The sequence below is a fragment of the Diorhabda sublineata genome, chromosome 4, assembly GCF_026230105.1.
Source record: "Diorhabda sublineata isolate icDioSubl1.1 chromosome 4, icDioSubl1.1, whole genome shotgun sequence".
NCBI lineage: Eukaryota > Metazoa > Arthropoda > Insecta > Coleoptera > Chrysomelidae > Diorhabda > Diorhabda sublineata.
The window spans coordinates 5747227-5767039 of NC_079477.1; the positions used below are offsets into that span (position 1 = coordinate 5747227).

At 31.6% G+C, this 19813-nt stretch overlaps 1 protein-coding gene across 1 annotated transcript in view; it reads left to right on the forward strand.

Moving 5' to 3' along the window:
• LOC130442432 (frizzled-7-B-like) overlaps nt 1-16856 on the forward strand; it is a 232547-nt gene extending 215691 nt beyond the window's left edge. Inside the window, exons 2-3 of the mRNA XM_056776528.1 lie at nt 5565-5857; nt 7175-16856. Of these exons, the coding sequence (XP_056632506.1) occupies nt 5565-5857; nt 7175-7399 (518 nt within the window). The 3' untranslated portion in view covers nt 7400-16856. The remainder of the gene's footprint in view (nt 1-5564; nt 5858-7174) is intronic.
• Nucleotides 16857-19813: the final 2957 nt, after the last annotated feature.

Consider the following 19813-nt stretch of genomic DNA (forward strand, 5'->3'; position numbering starts at 1 on the left):
CCCTTGGAGAATAATACAAATATCTCTGGATTGAAGCAAGGCTCTTCTACTAGCTCAAATCCTACGGTTTTTCTCCACATGTTCATATTGATTGACCATTGCAAAGTTTCTTCCTCTGTACTAGAAACTTGGCAATCCGAATTTGCAGCCATACCTGTATTGTATCTGGGACAACCGACGACTACGTGCCATGTGATTTTACCTACCAGAGTCTTTGCCTCCTGTCTACGTTTCACCTTCAAAGGTTTTGACTAGTTTTCGTACGCCTTAATCTATGCCTCTTTGATTTTTCCATTCTCATAGCGTAAGGGGTTTCTCAATTCGCAAGCGAGCATCTCCCAATGGAGTTTTGGACTCTGAAAAAGGTTGAGAGACTCGCAAGTTTCTTTAGGAAGTAGTTCTGTCCAATTTTTTCATCATTTCATCATAGTTATGTGCATAAATCATTTTTTACTTGATGAAATAAAGCTATGCTAACATTTTTAGATTTAGTTGTCTTTGAGTTAGGCCTAGAACTTTATCTTTCTATATTTTGGATGATTAATCAACTAAAGTATTGCAATCCTGAATATTTATATATGGTCTCTAGAAGAAAAGATTTGGAATATCTTTGGATATAATTAATAGATATTTTAAAGCATTATTCTTGCGTTTGAAAGGCGTGAAATCCTATGAAACCACTTTCCCTTTGAATTCTAGTCAAAATTTTAATACCTAATGTATATTTTATCTATGTGCCCTTTATTTGTATCATCAACTCTCATACAATCTTCTTCATCAGTTATAGCACTAAAACTCACTTTTCAAATATAAATCCATGTTATTGCTTTAGAGCTAAAAGTTTTGAATGAGATAGAACCAAGTAATACTAAACTGTGTGTTTTTGATTGGCACTTTCTTATGATATTGTATTGAAATGAGACATTTTAGGAACATAGGAGCTCGTCTTTCAGACTGAAAAAGAACTTCATTCATCTCTAACACACACGTCTCTATAACTTGTTTTTCCAAAATCTTATGTGCGAAATGACAAGTGGTAGAAATGATTTTGTAAACTGACTCATCGAAATTGGTAAGCATTACATTGAAATAAACTCAAAAAAGGTGTCACTATTTGTTGCCGTAGTGATAAAGTTTGTGGGAAATTGCATATTTTACTCAATTTTATTCCACTGAACACGTTTATTTCTCTTTCAATCTTTATGTACGTGTTTATGTCACTGAACTCCTCCTAAACGGCTGGACCGAAAGAATGAATATTTTTGCATGTGTTTGAATGTCGCCCTGGACACAAATCACCTATATTTAGATGGATCACGACAATGTAATTTGTTCTAACCAAATTGGGGGTTCAAGTTCAGACTGGGGGTCTGAACTTGAACTAATATGACATCCTTCATAAAATACTGGCGTAAATATAGTAAATAGTGCGTAATTTGAAGGTAGTTCACACTGTTATCTCAAAACTAATGAATTTTCACATTTATGTTTTTGTTTATAATATTTTTCAAAATATAATAACACAATACATGAAATTTTGAGAACAATTATGAAAAAAATTAAATTTGGAAATGTATTACTTGCAATCTTGGTAAGAGAAAAATATTTAAGTTATTGCAAGAGCACTTATTTCGTTACTTAAGTAAAATGTAGGCAAAAAGGCTTTCGAAAGTTATCTGATACTCCTTCAATTATAATAATAATCTAAACATACTGTGTGTGTATTTATTAATAAGGTAAAAATAAAACTTGAGGAAAGTATATATACATATATTTTGAAACAAAACATTGGATACGAAAATAGCTAATGAAAATATTACATTTTAAATGATTATATACAATTTTAATAAAATGCATCACTTGAATTTCATGATAAATTCCTTGCAGTTAATTTTGTATTGTTTATAGCCATCAGCCATCTATTAAAACAGTTTGGGTCCTTACAAGGATTTGGGAACAAATGCATCATATTAATAGATTCTTAATGTTTTACACATTTATTGAAAGTAAATTTGGAAAATTAACCACAGCTAACACTGTACATAAACAAAAGGACTCAGAAACATGAGTACAACACAACAATAATGGGCCATCTGTGTGAAATGTTTATAAAATATGTGGTTTGTGGTCCTGGATGGTTCAGAGTCACAAATAGAACAAGTAGATAGCGCTGCAGTCGGTATTTAGTTATTTAATTATACCGCAACTAAACGCCTGGATCGAATTGAATGAATTTTTGTGTATGCATTCAAATGGGGGCCTGGAAGTTTACATTCTTAAATCAGCACGATACGTGGCGTTGACGCTAGTAACTTCATAATATTGATCCGCAATGAGATATTGTTCAAATCGATCACACTGTTACCGATCCTGACGACGCAGTCAACTATAATGTTGAATTTTTGAATTCGCTGGATTTACTAGCAATGCCACCAAACAACTTATTATTTTGCTTCGGAATTAAAATACACCTAAGCTATGCACGGTACAAGATTAGACATTAAAATATGATCTCTTTAGACGCACCCATTCCATGCGAAGGCCTCCAATTTCAAATTCTCTTGGCATTTGCCAGGACTATTAATAAGTCACAAAATTAAACAATGTCGATTTGCGGGTTGGATCTAGAAAATCCGGTCTTTTCACATATCCAATTATATGTAGCGTCTTCTCGCGTTGCAAAACCGTCAAGTTTATTCATTTATACTCCTCAAGAATTAACTAAAAATATTTTTCATCGACTCGCGTTAAGATTATATATAAAATATTATTGATTATAACGAATTGTTGAATATGCAGAACAACGTCTTTTGTATCCGCAAGTACATTTATAAATATTAAATTTTATATGTTTCTGTTCCTCTTTAGAGGTAGACAAAATGACTTGCACTAAATAGATATTTATTTATTTGACTCTCTTGTTATTATTTATTAACATTTCAACACCCTAATTTCTAAAAGAAGATTTTTTCTACAGCGATACTTGCTTCTGTTTGAGGTTAAGTGCTTACTAAAAGCTTTCTATTCTTGTGTAGCAATTAAAATTTTCTTCATGTATAAAGACGTATTCCAAATAGCCGTTTAAAATATACAATAAAGTTAATCTAGTCTCTTAGCTATAAACATAGAATCCCAAACATGAGCGGAGCAACCATATTTTTATAGCAATAATTTGAATATTTTCAAAAATTTTTAATCTCATGTAAAGTATGTACCTAATAACAAAATAGATGAAGGTTGAATTTTGGTAGGGTACACACAAAATCGTAATACATCTCGTGGAAACACTATAGATTGGTCAAATCAGAATGATTTTCGCTTTTCGTTGTAAAATAAAAAAGAGATCCTAGAAAACAAATAGTGTTCCTCGTGCCATTTGTTCTGATACAGCTGCAATTATAGCCTGTGGCCCAGAAAATCCCTTTCAGCTTTTGTACTTATAGGGTTTATTGTCAGCAATAGCAGACAAGTATTATCCCATAACTTTCAATTGCAAGCATTTCCTTTTTAGTGCTTTAAATATTTCTCTTTTTGAGTATGTATGCTAAGCACATGGCATCTTTCTAGATTTGAAATTATTAATCTTCCTATAATGTATAATTTCTTAATGACGGTGAATCTAAGTTCCCTTCTACTATTTCTTCCATATTTTCTGTAAAGTTATCATCTTGAATAAGTTTTCCTCATTTCTAATCCAATAATTTTTTTTGCATAGTAGATTTATCATCAAATTGGTTTACATTTTCATGATATTTGTTTGGATTCGTATATTAATATTCCTGTGTGACGTTCCAACCCCTGAATGTAGTACTTCATATAATTCAGTACTTAACACTGTGTCTTGAGTGAGCACTACTGCAAAACAAATTTTAGTATTGTTTCTGCAGATAACAGAGACGAATCTCTGGTATAATATTCGGCCTCCACAGACGATTTGAATGGCTGCAAACTGTCAATCAACTCTTTTATTTTCGATCATTAATCGATTTGTTTAACTCACACAAAAAAAGCACGAACAAAAATATATTTTTTGGAAAACAACATCACAGAAAGAACTATAAATATGTTCCGATCTTCTAATCAGTTATTTACCTCTCATTGACAGGTCATCAACGCAAAGTCTTAAACCGATCTTTACTTGATCTAATGGAAATATAACTTCATTCATATTTGGTCCAGAAGTATCCAGAACCGACGAGATGATATATCTTTAGTTTAACCTTATGCGCTTTACACGCTACAATAGATTTTTATTTAGTGTCGATAATTCAGTTTTAATTCGAGATGGATTGAAATCCAAGAGTGCGCAACGACGACTTCTTCAAGAGTACGCGTGCGTTCTCTGGGATGTTTCTTTTTTACGGTTTACTATTTTTAGATTTCTTTTAACCATAATTGAAAATCGTTAAGTTTTGATTCGTTTTTATATATTTCTCACTTGAATAAATATTTATTTTCGAAAATCGATTGAGTATAACTAATTTATAGCCCAGAGAAAGTTAGGTACGTACTCTTAAGCGACCTTACCGTATAACCAAAATAAAAGAAATAACGAAAGTATCATGATACCTTCTCAAATTTCCTAACCCTGTTTTTGTTCCGACTCTGATACCTACCATGTCTCATCCTTTATTGCAGCGGTTTAAATTAAGGCAACGTCACGTTTTTCATGAATACTATAAATTAATGGAAGTTTTCAAATTCAGATTAAGATCTTGTATCGCCTATAATTCACCTGATCAGATAATCAACGAAAGACGATTTCCTCTCTTTGGCTCTCTTATAGATGGATAGATCAAAGAAGATTTAGAATGCGGAATTTTCGTTAATGAGAATCTATTTACTTCTTTGCAAATGAGAACAATCCTTTTATTTATTCGAACTAAAAACATTGATTAATATACAAATCATTAATATCTTCTGGTATACAATAAACAGGTTCGTTAGTTGAGGTTCCGTTCGCCTCCATAACATTTCAGTCTTCAAATACAAATATCTTATTGTTGAAAAATAAAAAACAAAATTACAAATTCCATAAATATCTATATATAATTAACATAAGGTAAATTGTGAAAACAAATTTGATTGGCTTTTATTTGCTACGAGGACGACAAAAACTGGATTCACGTAAAATTCCCCTCAGTTTCACCCGCAGCCTTTATTTTCTACTTCGTGTGGCTCCAATATTAATTACCTGGAGTAAATAGGTATAAATGGAAAATTTTGAAAATATTAACGTCATTATTTTCGAGATAATAAACACCTTTCCGTACAACACAACACACATATTTGTGTTCAGGGTGAAAAATCGAAAAACAATCAATCGAAAATAAGAAGATACCGTAACTCCTCAACTAAAACTTAATGAAGTTTTTTGTTGCAAATTAGAGGCATAGGAATATATCTTCGAAGGATTGAGGAAGTATTTGGGATCAAACTTATTTTTAGACTTTAGTTGTTCCGGGATACCAACCAGTTCATGCTGAAATCTATACAGAAAAGATTATCACTAATAATAAGGAATATTATCTCGTTTCTCTTTTTAATGATTTATTTTGTTTCAGGTGATATACTTAGCGGGGTCTGTTATGTTGGTATATGGAACGTAGACGCGATGCGAACGTTCGTTCTCATTCCTCTCGTCGTGTATCTGGTGATAGGTACTATATTCCTTACTTCAGGATTCGTTTCCTTATTCCGCATACGAACAGTTATGAAACATGACGGCACAAAGACGGACAAATTAGAAAAACTAATGATTAGAATTGGTGTGTTTTCCGTTCTGTACACGCTTCCTGCTCTTGTAGTAATTTCCTGTTTGATTTACGAACACAGTTATTTCGATGAATGGATGCTGGTGAGTTACTAATATATAATAGTAGTTTGTGTAACTATAGTTTATTTTAGAAAGGTATAGAGTAACAAAATCTGATTAGGTATGCAAACGGACTAACTAATATTTAAGCCACTTTCATAGTTTGGCATTGGTTTCATTGTAAATTTTTTATTTATCAAGTGCAGGTAGTACCACCGGATTGGGCCCAATTTATGGGTTTAACCTATTGTTATCCATTCACAAACACTGAAAATAGTGTGCCAAAGGCGTGTCGGTAGGATATTCGTAAAAAGGAAAGAATTTTATTTTAACAGAATAAAAATTAGGCATTATATACATACTATTAGGTACGCTTATTTTTTATCGAACATTATACAGAAATCAAATTATAAAAAATCATAATTCTTCGTCATCTGAGGAACTGTCATCTCCTCTTGACGTTATAATTAACGGGTCAACGGTCCGATCGATGAAGTAGTCAAGATCCCACATTTTCTTCTATTCTTTAATGACATGCTGGACTGCTTTTCCCCAGTTCTCTGGTGTCACGTGTTAAAGAGTGTTGTACTGATGGGACAATTTTCAGTCACTTTTTGCAATTTGCTCATTTATCTAATCAAGCAGTGATGTATAATTCTTTCCTGTTATATTTTTAATATTTTGAAGAGAGTCGATGAACACATTCACATGACAATCCCATAAAAACAGTTGTTATAGATCCAGGTTTCTTCTACTGCTGTGAATCGACGAAAAAATCCGACTCGTTTTGCTTGAACGGCATCAATAAGACCAAGGAAATATTCATTAGATTGCGCTTTTGGTTCAAAGTTAATCCGACAATTGGCCAGTGCCATTTGGTTAATTTTATCGATGATATCGCTGGTTGTCGCAGTTTTTGACCATCCTGAACGCCCTTCGTCATTCAAGCTGATACGGCTACGTTTGTAGACAGCTGCCTAAAAGTGTACGGTTGTAAATGATAGTGCAAAGTGTCTAACTCTTCTTTTGTATGTGTAGGCGTATTGCTTTTCAAAAACAAATATTTAATGACAGCTCGTTCCCCATTTTTCCCCATTTTCAGAAAAATCTTCACAACTACTCACTTATATCATCATCAAAAAGTCCAAAGTAGCTGAAATTTTAGAGAGAATTTATCAACGCCTGAGAATGTATATTTTCCAACTTCAATTGTTAAGTTCTAATATCTTCTGGTTGAAGTTACAAAGTTTCCAGGCAATCCTCATATATAAATAAAATATTCTACCTATGAAACGATTTGTTAAGTGAAAAATAAAATAGTGGTTTATTTTTTAAAATCAACTCCATATTCTGTTTTAGACATGGAATCAAGATATGTGTGAAAAATCAAAATACGCCATACCCTGTCCGAGGGATTTGAAAGAAAAAGCTCATCCTAGGTTTGAAGTATTCATGGTCAAGTATCTGATGACCATGATCGTTGGTATTACATCCAGCGTGTGGATCTGGTCGGGTAAAACTGTACATAGCTGGAAAGTATTTTTTAATAGACTGGAAGGTCGACATGTTGAAGCGTACGTGTAAAATATTAATTTATAAAATGTTACCTGAGCGTTTTGTTGAAGTTTTTGAAAAGATAGATTCATCAAGCTCTTTCATAATTTAAACAGTCCTCCCAAGTACATTCAATATTAAAATATCTTATTTTTGATACTTGCTTATTGAGCAGAAATACTTTGTTATAAGTAAAAATTTGAGTTAATCTCTATCAAATTACTGCTCTTGGTTATTAATGCACGTTGCATCCATGATCGGAAGGCTTCTTTCGGAATATCTGTTTTGCCGTAACCTCTTCAAAATCAGCTTTGAAGTTGAAACATTCCTTTTTTAGTACATTTCCTTTTTGCCAGAAGTCTCATGGTACTGAAAATGGTGAGTAAGGCGGATTTGGACATCAAGACTTGTGGCGGTCGTGAAATGTTACTTGTAGCACAGCGCGTTATCATGGTGAAGAAAAAAGTAGTTGATTAATTCTTACAAGTTTATTTTATCACACACAATAAAAAAATTGCTTATTCTTACTCGTCCGTTTCCACTTCTAAATCACTCTTACATTAGCAAACAGTTTGGAAGGTTCTAAATTATCACTAAACATAGATTTCCATAACAGGTACTGCAAACATGATCTTACTATAGCCAAAACGAATTCAAACTCAACGCTTATTGTCTCAAAATCTTTAAAAAACTACTAGTTGATACAAAAAGCATTTATTATATTTTCTACCAGATCTCGTAGTATAACTTTGGTTTGACACCGTGACGATCGAACCTCACCGCAAGTACGATTATTTAAAATTATTCTTAAAACACGTCCTGTTATTAGAATGTCGATTGGTTCAATTTGTAAATATTTATAAAATATACATAATTTATTAATTCGTCATTTGGTGCCTTACATCAAGGAAATTCCTATCCTTCTTAACGAATGTCATAAAATTCTCCTAATCGAATCGATTCCAAACAAATTACAAGATGTCTCTAATCTTTTCATTGAACTTGAAAAATCTAATTCCATATATCTAAAAACACAATTCTTTACGGAGCCCAATGGGCTAGCTGCCATTTTTTGTAGTAGCACCCTAAATTTATGGACGATAACTCATACAACCTATTGCATTTCTTCTATATTTTTAAATAAAACGTTTTCCTAATTCATTAAAATCAATTAGCTGATTATGACGCTCTGATTAGCAGGTTATGTCTTTCTAATAAAAGTACTTGATAAAAAAGGGTAATGAAAATAATATATCAACAATATTCATATGTAGCCATTAAAAACTTTCATGGATTTGAATATAAACATCATTTACATGAAAACATTATTATGCTTTGACCTTGACCCCAAATTTAAAACCTTTCCCATTGTTTTTCCTCATAGATAACTTTTCGTCGGGCGCATATTTAAAATTAAAAAAATTCTCTTTGCATTCTTTTATTTCATTCCTCAAAAATGGGTTTATTCATCTTTTCTACCGTATATAAGCCATCAACTATTTTATCGTATTTGATACCTAAAACATAAAGGTGAAATTTTTGGAGCCGTTGGTCATATTCATACAGTTTTCCACCAATAAGCTTTCTTCTGCGAAAAATAATTCCAGCGGGAGAATCCTCTTGGCAGGATTCCTCACATTTATTCCTTAACTACTTAACTATATAGTGGGCTATAAGAAATAGGCCCTTTATCCCAATTTCAAATATATAATAAATGCCTTCTTTTCTTTAGTTTCTCCAATGTATGCATTTTACTTTACTTCCGAAGTCATCGTGGTCTGCAACTTTGTAGTTTTTCCCTTATAGCTCAATACAATACATTTTTTTTAATAATATACAGCACTTTTACAATCTACTCTAAAAGCAGAGTAATAAGTAAATTGTCTATAAGTTACTAAAGTGAATCAGGAACCATTCATTAACGGTACTCTGAGAGTATTTATTGTGGGAGATCTTCTGGGCATATTCTATTCAATCTTCTCTGGTAGTGGCTGGTTGAATAGATTATTTATTAATTCATGGTTGTGGTCATTGAAAAGTTCTTTATCACATCTTTGATTAGTGGGATCTTCAGATCGTTATGAATTGTTTAGTTAGTAACGTACCAGCGGGCTATACCCTGGATTGGAAAGTTCGAAGTATATTCGTATTTGAAGGTTTACTGCATATGACCAGATTGGTATGGATATAGTTTTGTAGATGAGCAATTTATTTTCGAGTCTTGGTTGAGACCTTTTGTTGAGTAGCCAATGCATATTTTTTAGTTTCAAATCTAACTGTTTTCTCTTGTTTTTGATGTGTCTTTCCCATGTACGTTTCTCATCTAAATGCAAACCCAAGAATTTGAAAACTTGTTATCGGAATGGGAATATGGTAATTTGCTAATACATACGTAAATTTTTGATATGAAAATACCACTTCCTCCTAATTAGAGCTTTTCTTTCGAAATGTTTATACCTTATTCATCTCTGTTATCAATAATAATACTGTTCTATCCACTCAACTTCAAACTTGTTTGCGGAAACTTAGATACTTCTGGGTTTCACTATAAATACTTTAGTGTAAGGTCAAACCTAAGATAAATCAGTCATTCAGGAAAGAGACCTCTGACTATGGCATATAGAAATCAGAATGTACTTAAATGAAAGTAAGTAAAGATTATACCATCTTAATTCTTGTCTTAATTCTTGTAAAGAGCTTGAAAGGTTGAAAGTGTTGGTGAATCTACCTTTGGAACTTTATATTTTATAATTGTATATTTGTTCTAGAGAAATAAACAAGACTGCAGTATTTCTATGAAAACTATACAGATAAGTTGGTGAAAAAGTATCACAGTAGTAATCACAGTTTCAGAGAACTAAATTCCATCAAATTATATTTGATCATAATCTCATTTAGACTAATTGACCGATCTTTTCGTCAAGGTTATTATTATTGAGAACCTATTACTTAAGCCTTTTTTATTTTTAACAATTACTTTTGTCAATTACTAGTTTTAGATAAATTACAATTACCAACTTCATATATTTGTTTTAATAATTTAATAGTCCAAGTTTTCGAATAATAGTCCAGGAGATATCGATCCAAAAAAACGTGCATCCAACCTTTCATTGATAGTTCAAAAATATATAAATAAAAATACTAGTTTCGCGTGAGTTATCTCCACCCTCTTGAAGACGTAGGAGTCTTCAATCTTGCAGTATCGTCGTATAAAAAAACAATTTTTCCAAAGATTGCGGCATTAATTATTTATTATTGTTGATTCAGTTTTATAGTTAAGTTGTGATATTACATTTGTAAATTTGAATTTAATAAACTTTTGTTTTAAAAAACGGATTTTAAAGTTCTCATTAATTAATTGGCGCAGTCAGTAGGATGCGAAATTTAATCAGTAACATAGATGCTAGCAAATGAGAAATCCAAAGCGAATAGCCAACAAATGCGTGAATGTTTATCTCACAGAAAATTCCATTCTCTTCTAGAAATAAATGTAGAAAAGAATGTTGTTAGCAAAGAGAGTCATGCAAATGTTCAAGGCTGTAATCAAAACCCCAGAACATATATAGTTGGATTTCATTTAAAGAAAACAAAATAATTTTATTTTTATAGAATAGAATTTATTGTGATGGATAAGATTTTAATAATCATAAACTAACAGCAATTTCCAAAAAACATTTATTAAAAAAAATCACATTTATACGGAAATAATTTGAAAAAATATATTGTAATGGTTTTATTATTTATTTATTTCTAATCGTTGGGTAAATTTATAAACACTGTCTCTTACGTTCTTAATTTCTTTAAACACTTTACAGTACATTTAACTAACTTATATAATTAATTTAAATTTTTCGTTTCCTTTCGTTCCATTCACTATGACTACTTGTTATAAACTAACTAACTCCGCTAAACAAACTTGTTTATATACCCAAAAAGAAATTCTCAAAAATTAAAGTAAATAAAAAACAAAGCAAATAAATAAAAAGACCGTTCTAGAAATTAGTTCAAAAGAAAAATCAAACAATCAAAACATCAAATGAGCCGCAACTTTGCCAAATCCTAGAATTCCATTATAACCGACAGGGCCGGCTTCATGTCGGGGACGAGTTAGTAACAATAGTAAATTATCTCCAAACGACTAAAAATATTTTATCAAAGGATATTAATATACACAATATGGCCTTCAAATCCAAGTTTTGAGCTCGTATACTAATAAAGTATCAAATTATATACAAAAGTATTTGCATGCACGTATCGAGAAGGTTTTTGGATGAACACAACTCCTGGAATAAAATGAAATGGTAAAATATTGTCGTTGTCCAATATATGAATAGGACACTTATAATGGATAGGATACTTATAATCATATAAATTTTATAAATCGTTCTATAACTTCTCAAGTCTGCTAATTTTTATTTACAAGAATTCGACAGTTTTTATCGTCTAATATATTCTGTGAAACTGCATAATTTGAATATTTTTTCAACCAACCAAAAAAATGTTTTTACTTTTTTTTATAGAATTATTGTTTGTATAACAGATAATAGTAGTGGTGATAATTTTATTGTATTCTATTTTTATATCATTTATAATGAATTCACTGAATATTATTTTTTGGGATGAAAATTATCAAAGATCATGAGAAAATAATTGGTTATATAATTTTATATAATATTGCACAACCATCATAAAAATATCAACAGGTTTTATTAGTCAGATTTTCAATTGTGTCTAGTAATATTTTCCATATATATTTTATATTTCATTGTGTTTCAGTTTTTTCTTACTCTATTATTATTCTTGATTCTTCCCATATAATGATTTCCTTCATTATAAATATCTCTCTTTCCTCTGCGTCCGAGCTATTAGTCTTCAGATGTGTTAATTTGTAATATTATTCTTCCATATGAATTTCCAATATTTTCTATCCACTTTGCAATTTCGTGGTGTTTTCCAATTATTTTCGATTGCTAACCTCATTAATGCATATTGAACCATCAAAACTTCCTTTAATACACCCATACACCCTTTGCTTCCACCCATTGCGGCTGTTGTAATGGTAGAACTGTGACTGTGTGTTATACTAATGCAAGAAAAATCTTTGCACCTCATTTTGTTTAAAACTTAATAGACACAATAAGCACCTGTGAGTGTGACCGCTTTTTACTGGTAATCTAACAATATTTTTCATATTTAATATTCCAAAATTCATTTAGCATGACCTTCGCTGCTGATGGTTTAATCTCCAGTTTTTTCAGCAGTGCTGAACCTCGATGACGCCACTCCTTAATCTGCATACTTGGTCTCTACATCATACTACTGGAGCCATATGACACATTCATTGTAATTAATATTGTGTATACTAGGTATGTTGAAAAAAAAATGCCTTTCGAATTTACTTGTGAGCATCTATTATGTTATGCTCCACTTTCATGTTCCTTTGTATACGACTGCCTACCATCTTTAAACTCACGACAACATGTGTGCACTATGTCATGCAGATTCCGTTATATTTTCACAAAATCTTTCGGAATTTGCGTTGGCATGAATAAACTCGAGTACTTAATCACCGCAAGTTGCTCGACACCATCCATTTTGAATTGAAATGTGGTTCTCTCGATTTTGGAGTTTCTACTGTGATAGAAATAGATGTTTCTATCTATGTATCTGTCTATACATAAAACAATGTGGGGTGATTGTAAATGTTTTATTTCTAAATATATAATAAATTTTTTTACGCACTAAATAAATTATCACTGATGCAATTATCGAAAAAGTGTAACTTTGTACACATAAATGAATTTTATGATGGTTATGATTGATAACTTAATTATTTAATGTGAAATATATACTGACAAATAAATAGTAATTTATTGGACGTTAGGAATGTATCAATCTAATGGAATTTGTATGGTAAAATGTCATTATATAATTTGACTTATACTGTGTAATTTTCTAGTATTAGATATTTTAATGATTTCAAATATACTCACGTAAAACAGTTCACTATATTGTTAAAATTTGTATAAGTTAATGTCTGTTAATTAAATATTCCTTCAATGAATTTAATATTCAGTGAATCCTCTTTTTTGTATTATACACAGTGTACAGAAACTTTTCCGTCAAACGCAAACTTCACACAAAACATGTGATTTTATGCCCATCTAACCTAACCATTATCCAAAAATTCTGTCTGCTAAAAATTGATATTTACTAACTGCAAATTTGCTAAATTTTCTAAGCCTACAATAAAAAATTATTCGCTACTGACAAATTTTATAGCAATATGGATAACTATTATTAGTTATTTTACAGAAAAAATGTCTAAATTCGCCATTATTCATAGTTTTCGAGAAAAATCAAGTTTTAATTTTGTAGTTTTTGCATTCAATGACATATAGTGAAAATACCCCTATAGAAAATAGAAAGATACTCAGGAAAGCTATACTTTTCTTAATATTTTAACTGACTTATCATTTTGTATTTCTGTGAGTTCTTCTCAATACTGTATATATGATATATCAGACAAATTCACTAATATTGGCTACAACATGCCAGCGATCTTCATTTTTTGCTAGGCATCATCATACCGCGGATTCTTCACAAATCGCCTCAGTTTTCTTTCATCATCAACTTTGATTTTGAACCGTCCGGGAGTCCGCTCGGATCCTTTAGTCTGCCGCATGGCAGCTAACTTGACGACGCCAAAAACCCAGTTGACATTTTGTTCTCGTCAAACGAATTTATAATATTTATTGACTGCAATTATTTCAGAATTTTCTTGTTTCTTTCAATTTTGGCCCTGAAATCTAACATTGCATTTAAATGGCCTAGAGCAAAAGGTTAACTTCGTGCTGAGCTCATTTTCCCCTTTTACAATAAAATTGCCCCCTGTGGGGCGAGGACCCACATTGACTATAGTTCAGCCAAAGTTTATGGAATTTGATGAGATTAAATCTAAGGACACTTAGTCGACTTCTGACTATTGTATTGGTCCTATCCCCCACTTAACCTGGAAATATATAATTTTCATCCAATATCTAATTATAAGTAATAGTGACGCCAAGAATATGGTTTTGAAAAAGTAATTAGAAAGATAAATCTGTTAACACTTCTTTCAAATTAAGATTTCTTTAAAGTTTTGTAGTGGTTCAAAACTAGCTTAAAAATAAATGTAAATGCATTTTCAAATTGACAACTAATAGATTTTAATTCAATTTATACTCTCGCTTTTAACATTTGTGATGGCAATACAAAACACTTAACTGTTTTATAGTAACCAATTTATCACTGCTAGATAATACAATGAGTTGTGCTTAAAGTACCGATTAAACATGTAATCTTGAAAAGATGCTAGCTCCTGTAGAAGAAACTTTTTGGTTGAATTTAAACTGGGTTAGATGGACAACAAATCTCATCTAGATTCTACAGTTTGCTTTTGGAATAAGAGTTTATTCACCCTTTATAATGTCTATAACATACTGGCTAGTTTATGGCACTCTTAATATATTTTGTATTTGAATTGATATGTGAAAAAGTTACTACAGAGGTCGGTATAAGTCAGGCAATAAATTTACATTAAAATAAAAAAGCAGCGTTAAAATGAGAGTATTAAAAGATATTACAAAGGGGATTTGAGAAAGGATTCACATTGATGCCTATCTTGATCAAAGCATTTACGGTAACGTTTCTCAACAGAGAGGAATGTCCGACGAAACATGTCAAGCTGTCCGCGAATTTTAATTTGGATATCGTGGTAATCATACAAAAACGCGGTCCTTAAGAATGCCCCCTCAGGGTGCCAACCCCCACAGAAACCACAGGGTGTCAGGTGACATGACCGTGCGGGTTTCTCAACGAATCCTCTTCCAAAATGAACATTACGGTACTCCCGCACCCATAACGCGTAGTGTGGCCAAGTTCCATGCGTCAAATAACGGATGTTCGCGAGTTCACACACACACACACACACACACACACCAGGCAGATTTAATTTTTCTTTAATGAAGACGTTAAGATTCAGGTCGTACTAGTTCATGAAGTTATGTCAATTGACCGTATCGTACCGTTCAGCTTGAAGGTTGCTTCATCTGACCACAAAACTGAATGCTAGAACTGCGGATCATCCGTATCTTTATCTGAGGTACCACTTGTAAAATTCCAATCTGCGATCGAAATTATCCTCATGAAGCGAGTGAAGGAGTCGCCGATGGTAAACTCGATAGTACATGTGGTTTAGCATTCATTGTAAAAAACGGTCGGATATTTGAAATTCTTCCGAAATCCACACTGCAGTTGCCGCTGTTTGTTTCCATATTTTCGTTAGTTGTTACAGATACCGGCCGCCCAGAACAAGACGCGTCGGCAACAGAGCCCGTTTTTTAAAGAATTTCTTGTAGGTCTTCCACACTGTTGAATGATTTGGTAGCGACGAGATCGGAAATTGTTGTTGAAATTCGGTTTCATAATTCGCGTTCGTACCGAGATACGACGTAACACGAACATGCTTCGTTTTAATCTTTTTCGACAGCGTTGCCAGACTTATGAACGTTGCCGGACTTACGCGATTTTTCGAGAGCGTTGCCTGACTTATACCGACCTCTGTATAGCGGTTAACATTGTTGAGAATCTTAAATTTTTGAATTTTAAGTTCTACAAGATGTATATAGATTTTTATTACTCAAAAATCATACACTATTTTTTTAAACTAAGAATTTATAATGAAACAACATAAATAATTGTGGTTGTATTTCTGGTAATAATATTGTCTACCTCTATAAATTCTAAATAATAAATCATATGATCGCCTATTTTTATACAACAAGGCAGTTGCATATATTTTTATGAATGAGGGGAAAGACTGAACATCAATCAAAGATAAAAATAAAAGCATTAGCTTGTCAATTTATACAGAAAAATAGAGAAGTTTTAGAACTATTGAAATACATACCCACATTTTTTATTTGAATGATCCTCTACATTACAAATATTTTTTACACTAGTATTATACTTACTGTTTCAAATTAAATAAATAAGAAAAATCTTCTGTATATTTTTAAGAAGAAACTTTTATATAGGATAAAAGAAATTATTTAGACACCCTCAAAAAATATTAGAAAATATATGTGCCTTTTCTAATTGCTTTTTACTCTACTTAGTTAATCATAAATATATTTGTCCTGTGTATTAAGTTGTTTAGTAGTTTCAACTATGCAATAATTAATAAAGCTTCCAAAGAAAAAGGAAAATTGCACAAAAGTATATTTTTAATATCAAAATTTTCTATGTTTCTTGTCATCTATGTTAATAATTTGTACAGTGTAAATAATACTCATTATATTCTAAGTCTTTGACTGATTTTTTAAATATAGAGAATTGCTGTGTAAAATTTTAAATAGTAATAGATAAGTGTGACGTTCTGCAATTGTATTTGACATACAAATAACAAAGTTTTTGTATTTTGTTCAAAAATAAATTTTAGTATTTTCATGATGCTCTCATTTCAAATAAACCTACTCAAATCTTGAAAGCGGATTGACTCAAGCGTGATTTTTCAGAGTTTGGTAACACTTTTGGTATTTATCATTTAAGGTCAGTAGGTAATGGGGCACTTGAGACCAACCCCTCCACTCCACTTTTCATAAGTCACGTGACCACGCCTTTTCGCTTGATTCCTTATATGGTATCTGTAAAATGTAAGTTTTGGTAAGATATGGTAAGATGGTGCTACCGGTGAAGTGAGTAGAGATATGGAAAGATGGCGCTATCGGTGAAGTAAATAGAGATATGGAAAGATGGAGCGCGAATTACAGCGTTAATAATGGTAGGATATCCGGGAAAGATATCAAAATAGAATTTTGTTATTGAACCAACAACAACGATAAATACCATCGTAAACATTAAAATGCCAAATTTTGCTTAAAAATGTCAAATATAGTGCAAAAACATCAAAGCCTCATACAAATTATTATTATTGAAATATTCTCTTATAGCATAATCATAATGACATTCAGTTAATAGTATAAATGGAGATGTGGGAGTCACCTGATCAGTCATTTTTTTATTAATTCATAATATACTAACCATAAAGTTCCAGTAGCAGCAGCAGCAGCTTTACGATTGAGGTGTCAAATTGGTTTCGTGGTAGGTGAACTATGGAATTGCGTCTTCTTCTTATGGCATAGGGTGTGAATAAAAAAATAAACATTCCAGTCCTTCAAAACATTCTTTACCTAAAACTGAAATGGTATATGTGAGAATAAATCTCAGTATGGGTCTTCATTTCAGTTACGTTATTACACATAAAAAACCCTTTCTAGCGCTTGTGCTGTTACCTCCCTTGCCAAAGGGATTGGTTACCGCAATCTTAAGGGAGGTACGAAGATTTTCTACGCATAATAACGTAAAATAATAAATTTATTTGCTATTGAATATTTATTATAAAATAGAAGCAAGTGGAACACAATGCTATGATAATTATTATGTAGTTTTTCATCATAATCTAAATCAACTTCTAAATTCAAAAGACACAAGAGGAGTATGTCTGTTTTCATATTCATTGCATTGGTCAAGCGAATATATATTTAAACTCTTCCATTCCTTAATAACATGAATATACTTTTTCAGATGAAATATGTCGGTAAAAATACCTCGAAAATCATTTAAAAATTTGGCATTTGCGAATAAATAAGACGCTGTGAAGATTGTTTTAAAATTTTCCGTTTAAACCGTTAATAAAGAAATCAATGACCCATGTTGAAAGATCTTGAAGAATTCCAAGAATTTGATAGTGGGTATAAGATAATATCTCTGGAAATTGCTATAAATAAATTAGATCTCGGGAGTGGCTCATCATATATTGAGTTACCAACATAAAAAGAAGGAGGCATGTGTCAATGTTAAGAACCATGATAATGCATGCTTCGCCTGGGCAGTGACTTCAGCGTTGTATCCTTATATGCATCACAGAGATAGAATATCATCATATCCGCATTACTTGAAAGTTTTGAAATTGAAGGGAATTCAGTTCCCTATGCTCCCTAAGCAAATATCTAATTTCGAAAAACAAAACAACATTTCTATTAATGTTTACATCCTTCAGAAAAATAAAAAACTCTTCCAACTTACCTAACTAAAGGTAAGAAAGATCAACATGTAAACCTGCTTCTAATTCAAGATAGATATGATGATACTTAAGGACCAATTCTTTATCATTATGTATGGGTCAAGAATCTGTCCCGTCTACTTTCGAAACAACTAAGTAAAAAAAAGATCATGCAAAATACTTTTGTGATTGAAGTCTGCATTACTTTATAACTGAAGAAGAAAAACTCTTAGTCAATTTTGAGAATTAATCCACAACTTGGATCTTCTTATATTGATTTACTTCCACAAATCAAAAAGAAGGAAGCATGTATAAATGTTAGGAATGAAGATCAGGCATGCTTCGCCTGGACTGTTTGTTACATCTGCTCTCTATCCTGATGTTCATAATACAGATAGAACTTCATCATATCCCCACTATTCTTCAGTTTTGAATTTAAAAGCCATTCAATTTCCTATATTTTAACGAAAAAATAAAAAATGTTTTTAAAACTTTACCAACATACCATTCAAAAGATAAGAAACATAAACATGTAAATTTGGTTTCTAATTCAAGATAGATAACATCTATATTCTTCAAATGATTAGTGGTAAACATCTAAGATAAATTGAATACAATATTTTATAAGATAAAAATGTTTGATTCTATTTAAGACATTTTACAAAATTAATGCAATTGTAATGCTACCAAGTGTCTGCAACAAAGTTCTTCCGCAGAAAATTACTAAAACCAAAAGAGGATACAGATTGAAAGACAATCAATCGAAAATATCTCTTCGGTTACCCCGTTTTAATAGGAAACAAACACTCTCTTGCAGTTCGATGAAAATTGATGGTTTCGTTGGAATCTAGTCTTTGAATTTCAAGGGTGTTATTTTCACGGTTGCCCCCGCATGCTTTACATATCAGAGAGATGATCCTATCAAAGCAAAATTAAATATTTAAAAATATCGGTTATGACCGAGATGTGGGAATCCAAACTTGCAATTAATTAATATGAAGATTATCGACAGCTCGAATTTTATAAACGGACCTTTGGCTGGATTCGGAAGCTATCGTAGGCGACTTAAAAAATAGCACATGTTGGCGTAACAAAGATGTCGAAATGTACATTCATAAAATCATCCATATCTGAAGTAGATTATCCTGAAAATAATTCATACCTTTATTAAATAAAAACATATCGGAATTTCGTGGCTGCCATAGACGATCGCAAATGAGGAAAAATTTTACTCATTTTATAAGACTACGATCGAAAATGTATATGTACGAGATTCACGGTGGGAAAGTTATAAAAAATCAAAGGAAGTTAAATATAACATCGTTAAAAATAAAATTTCT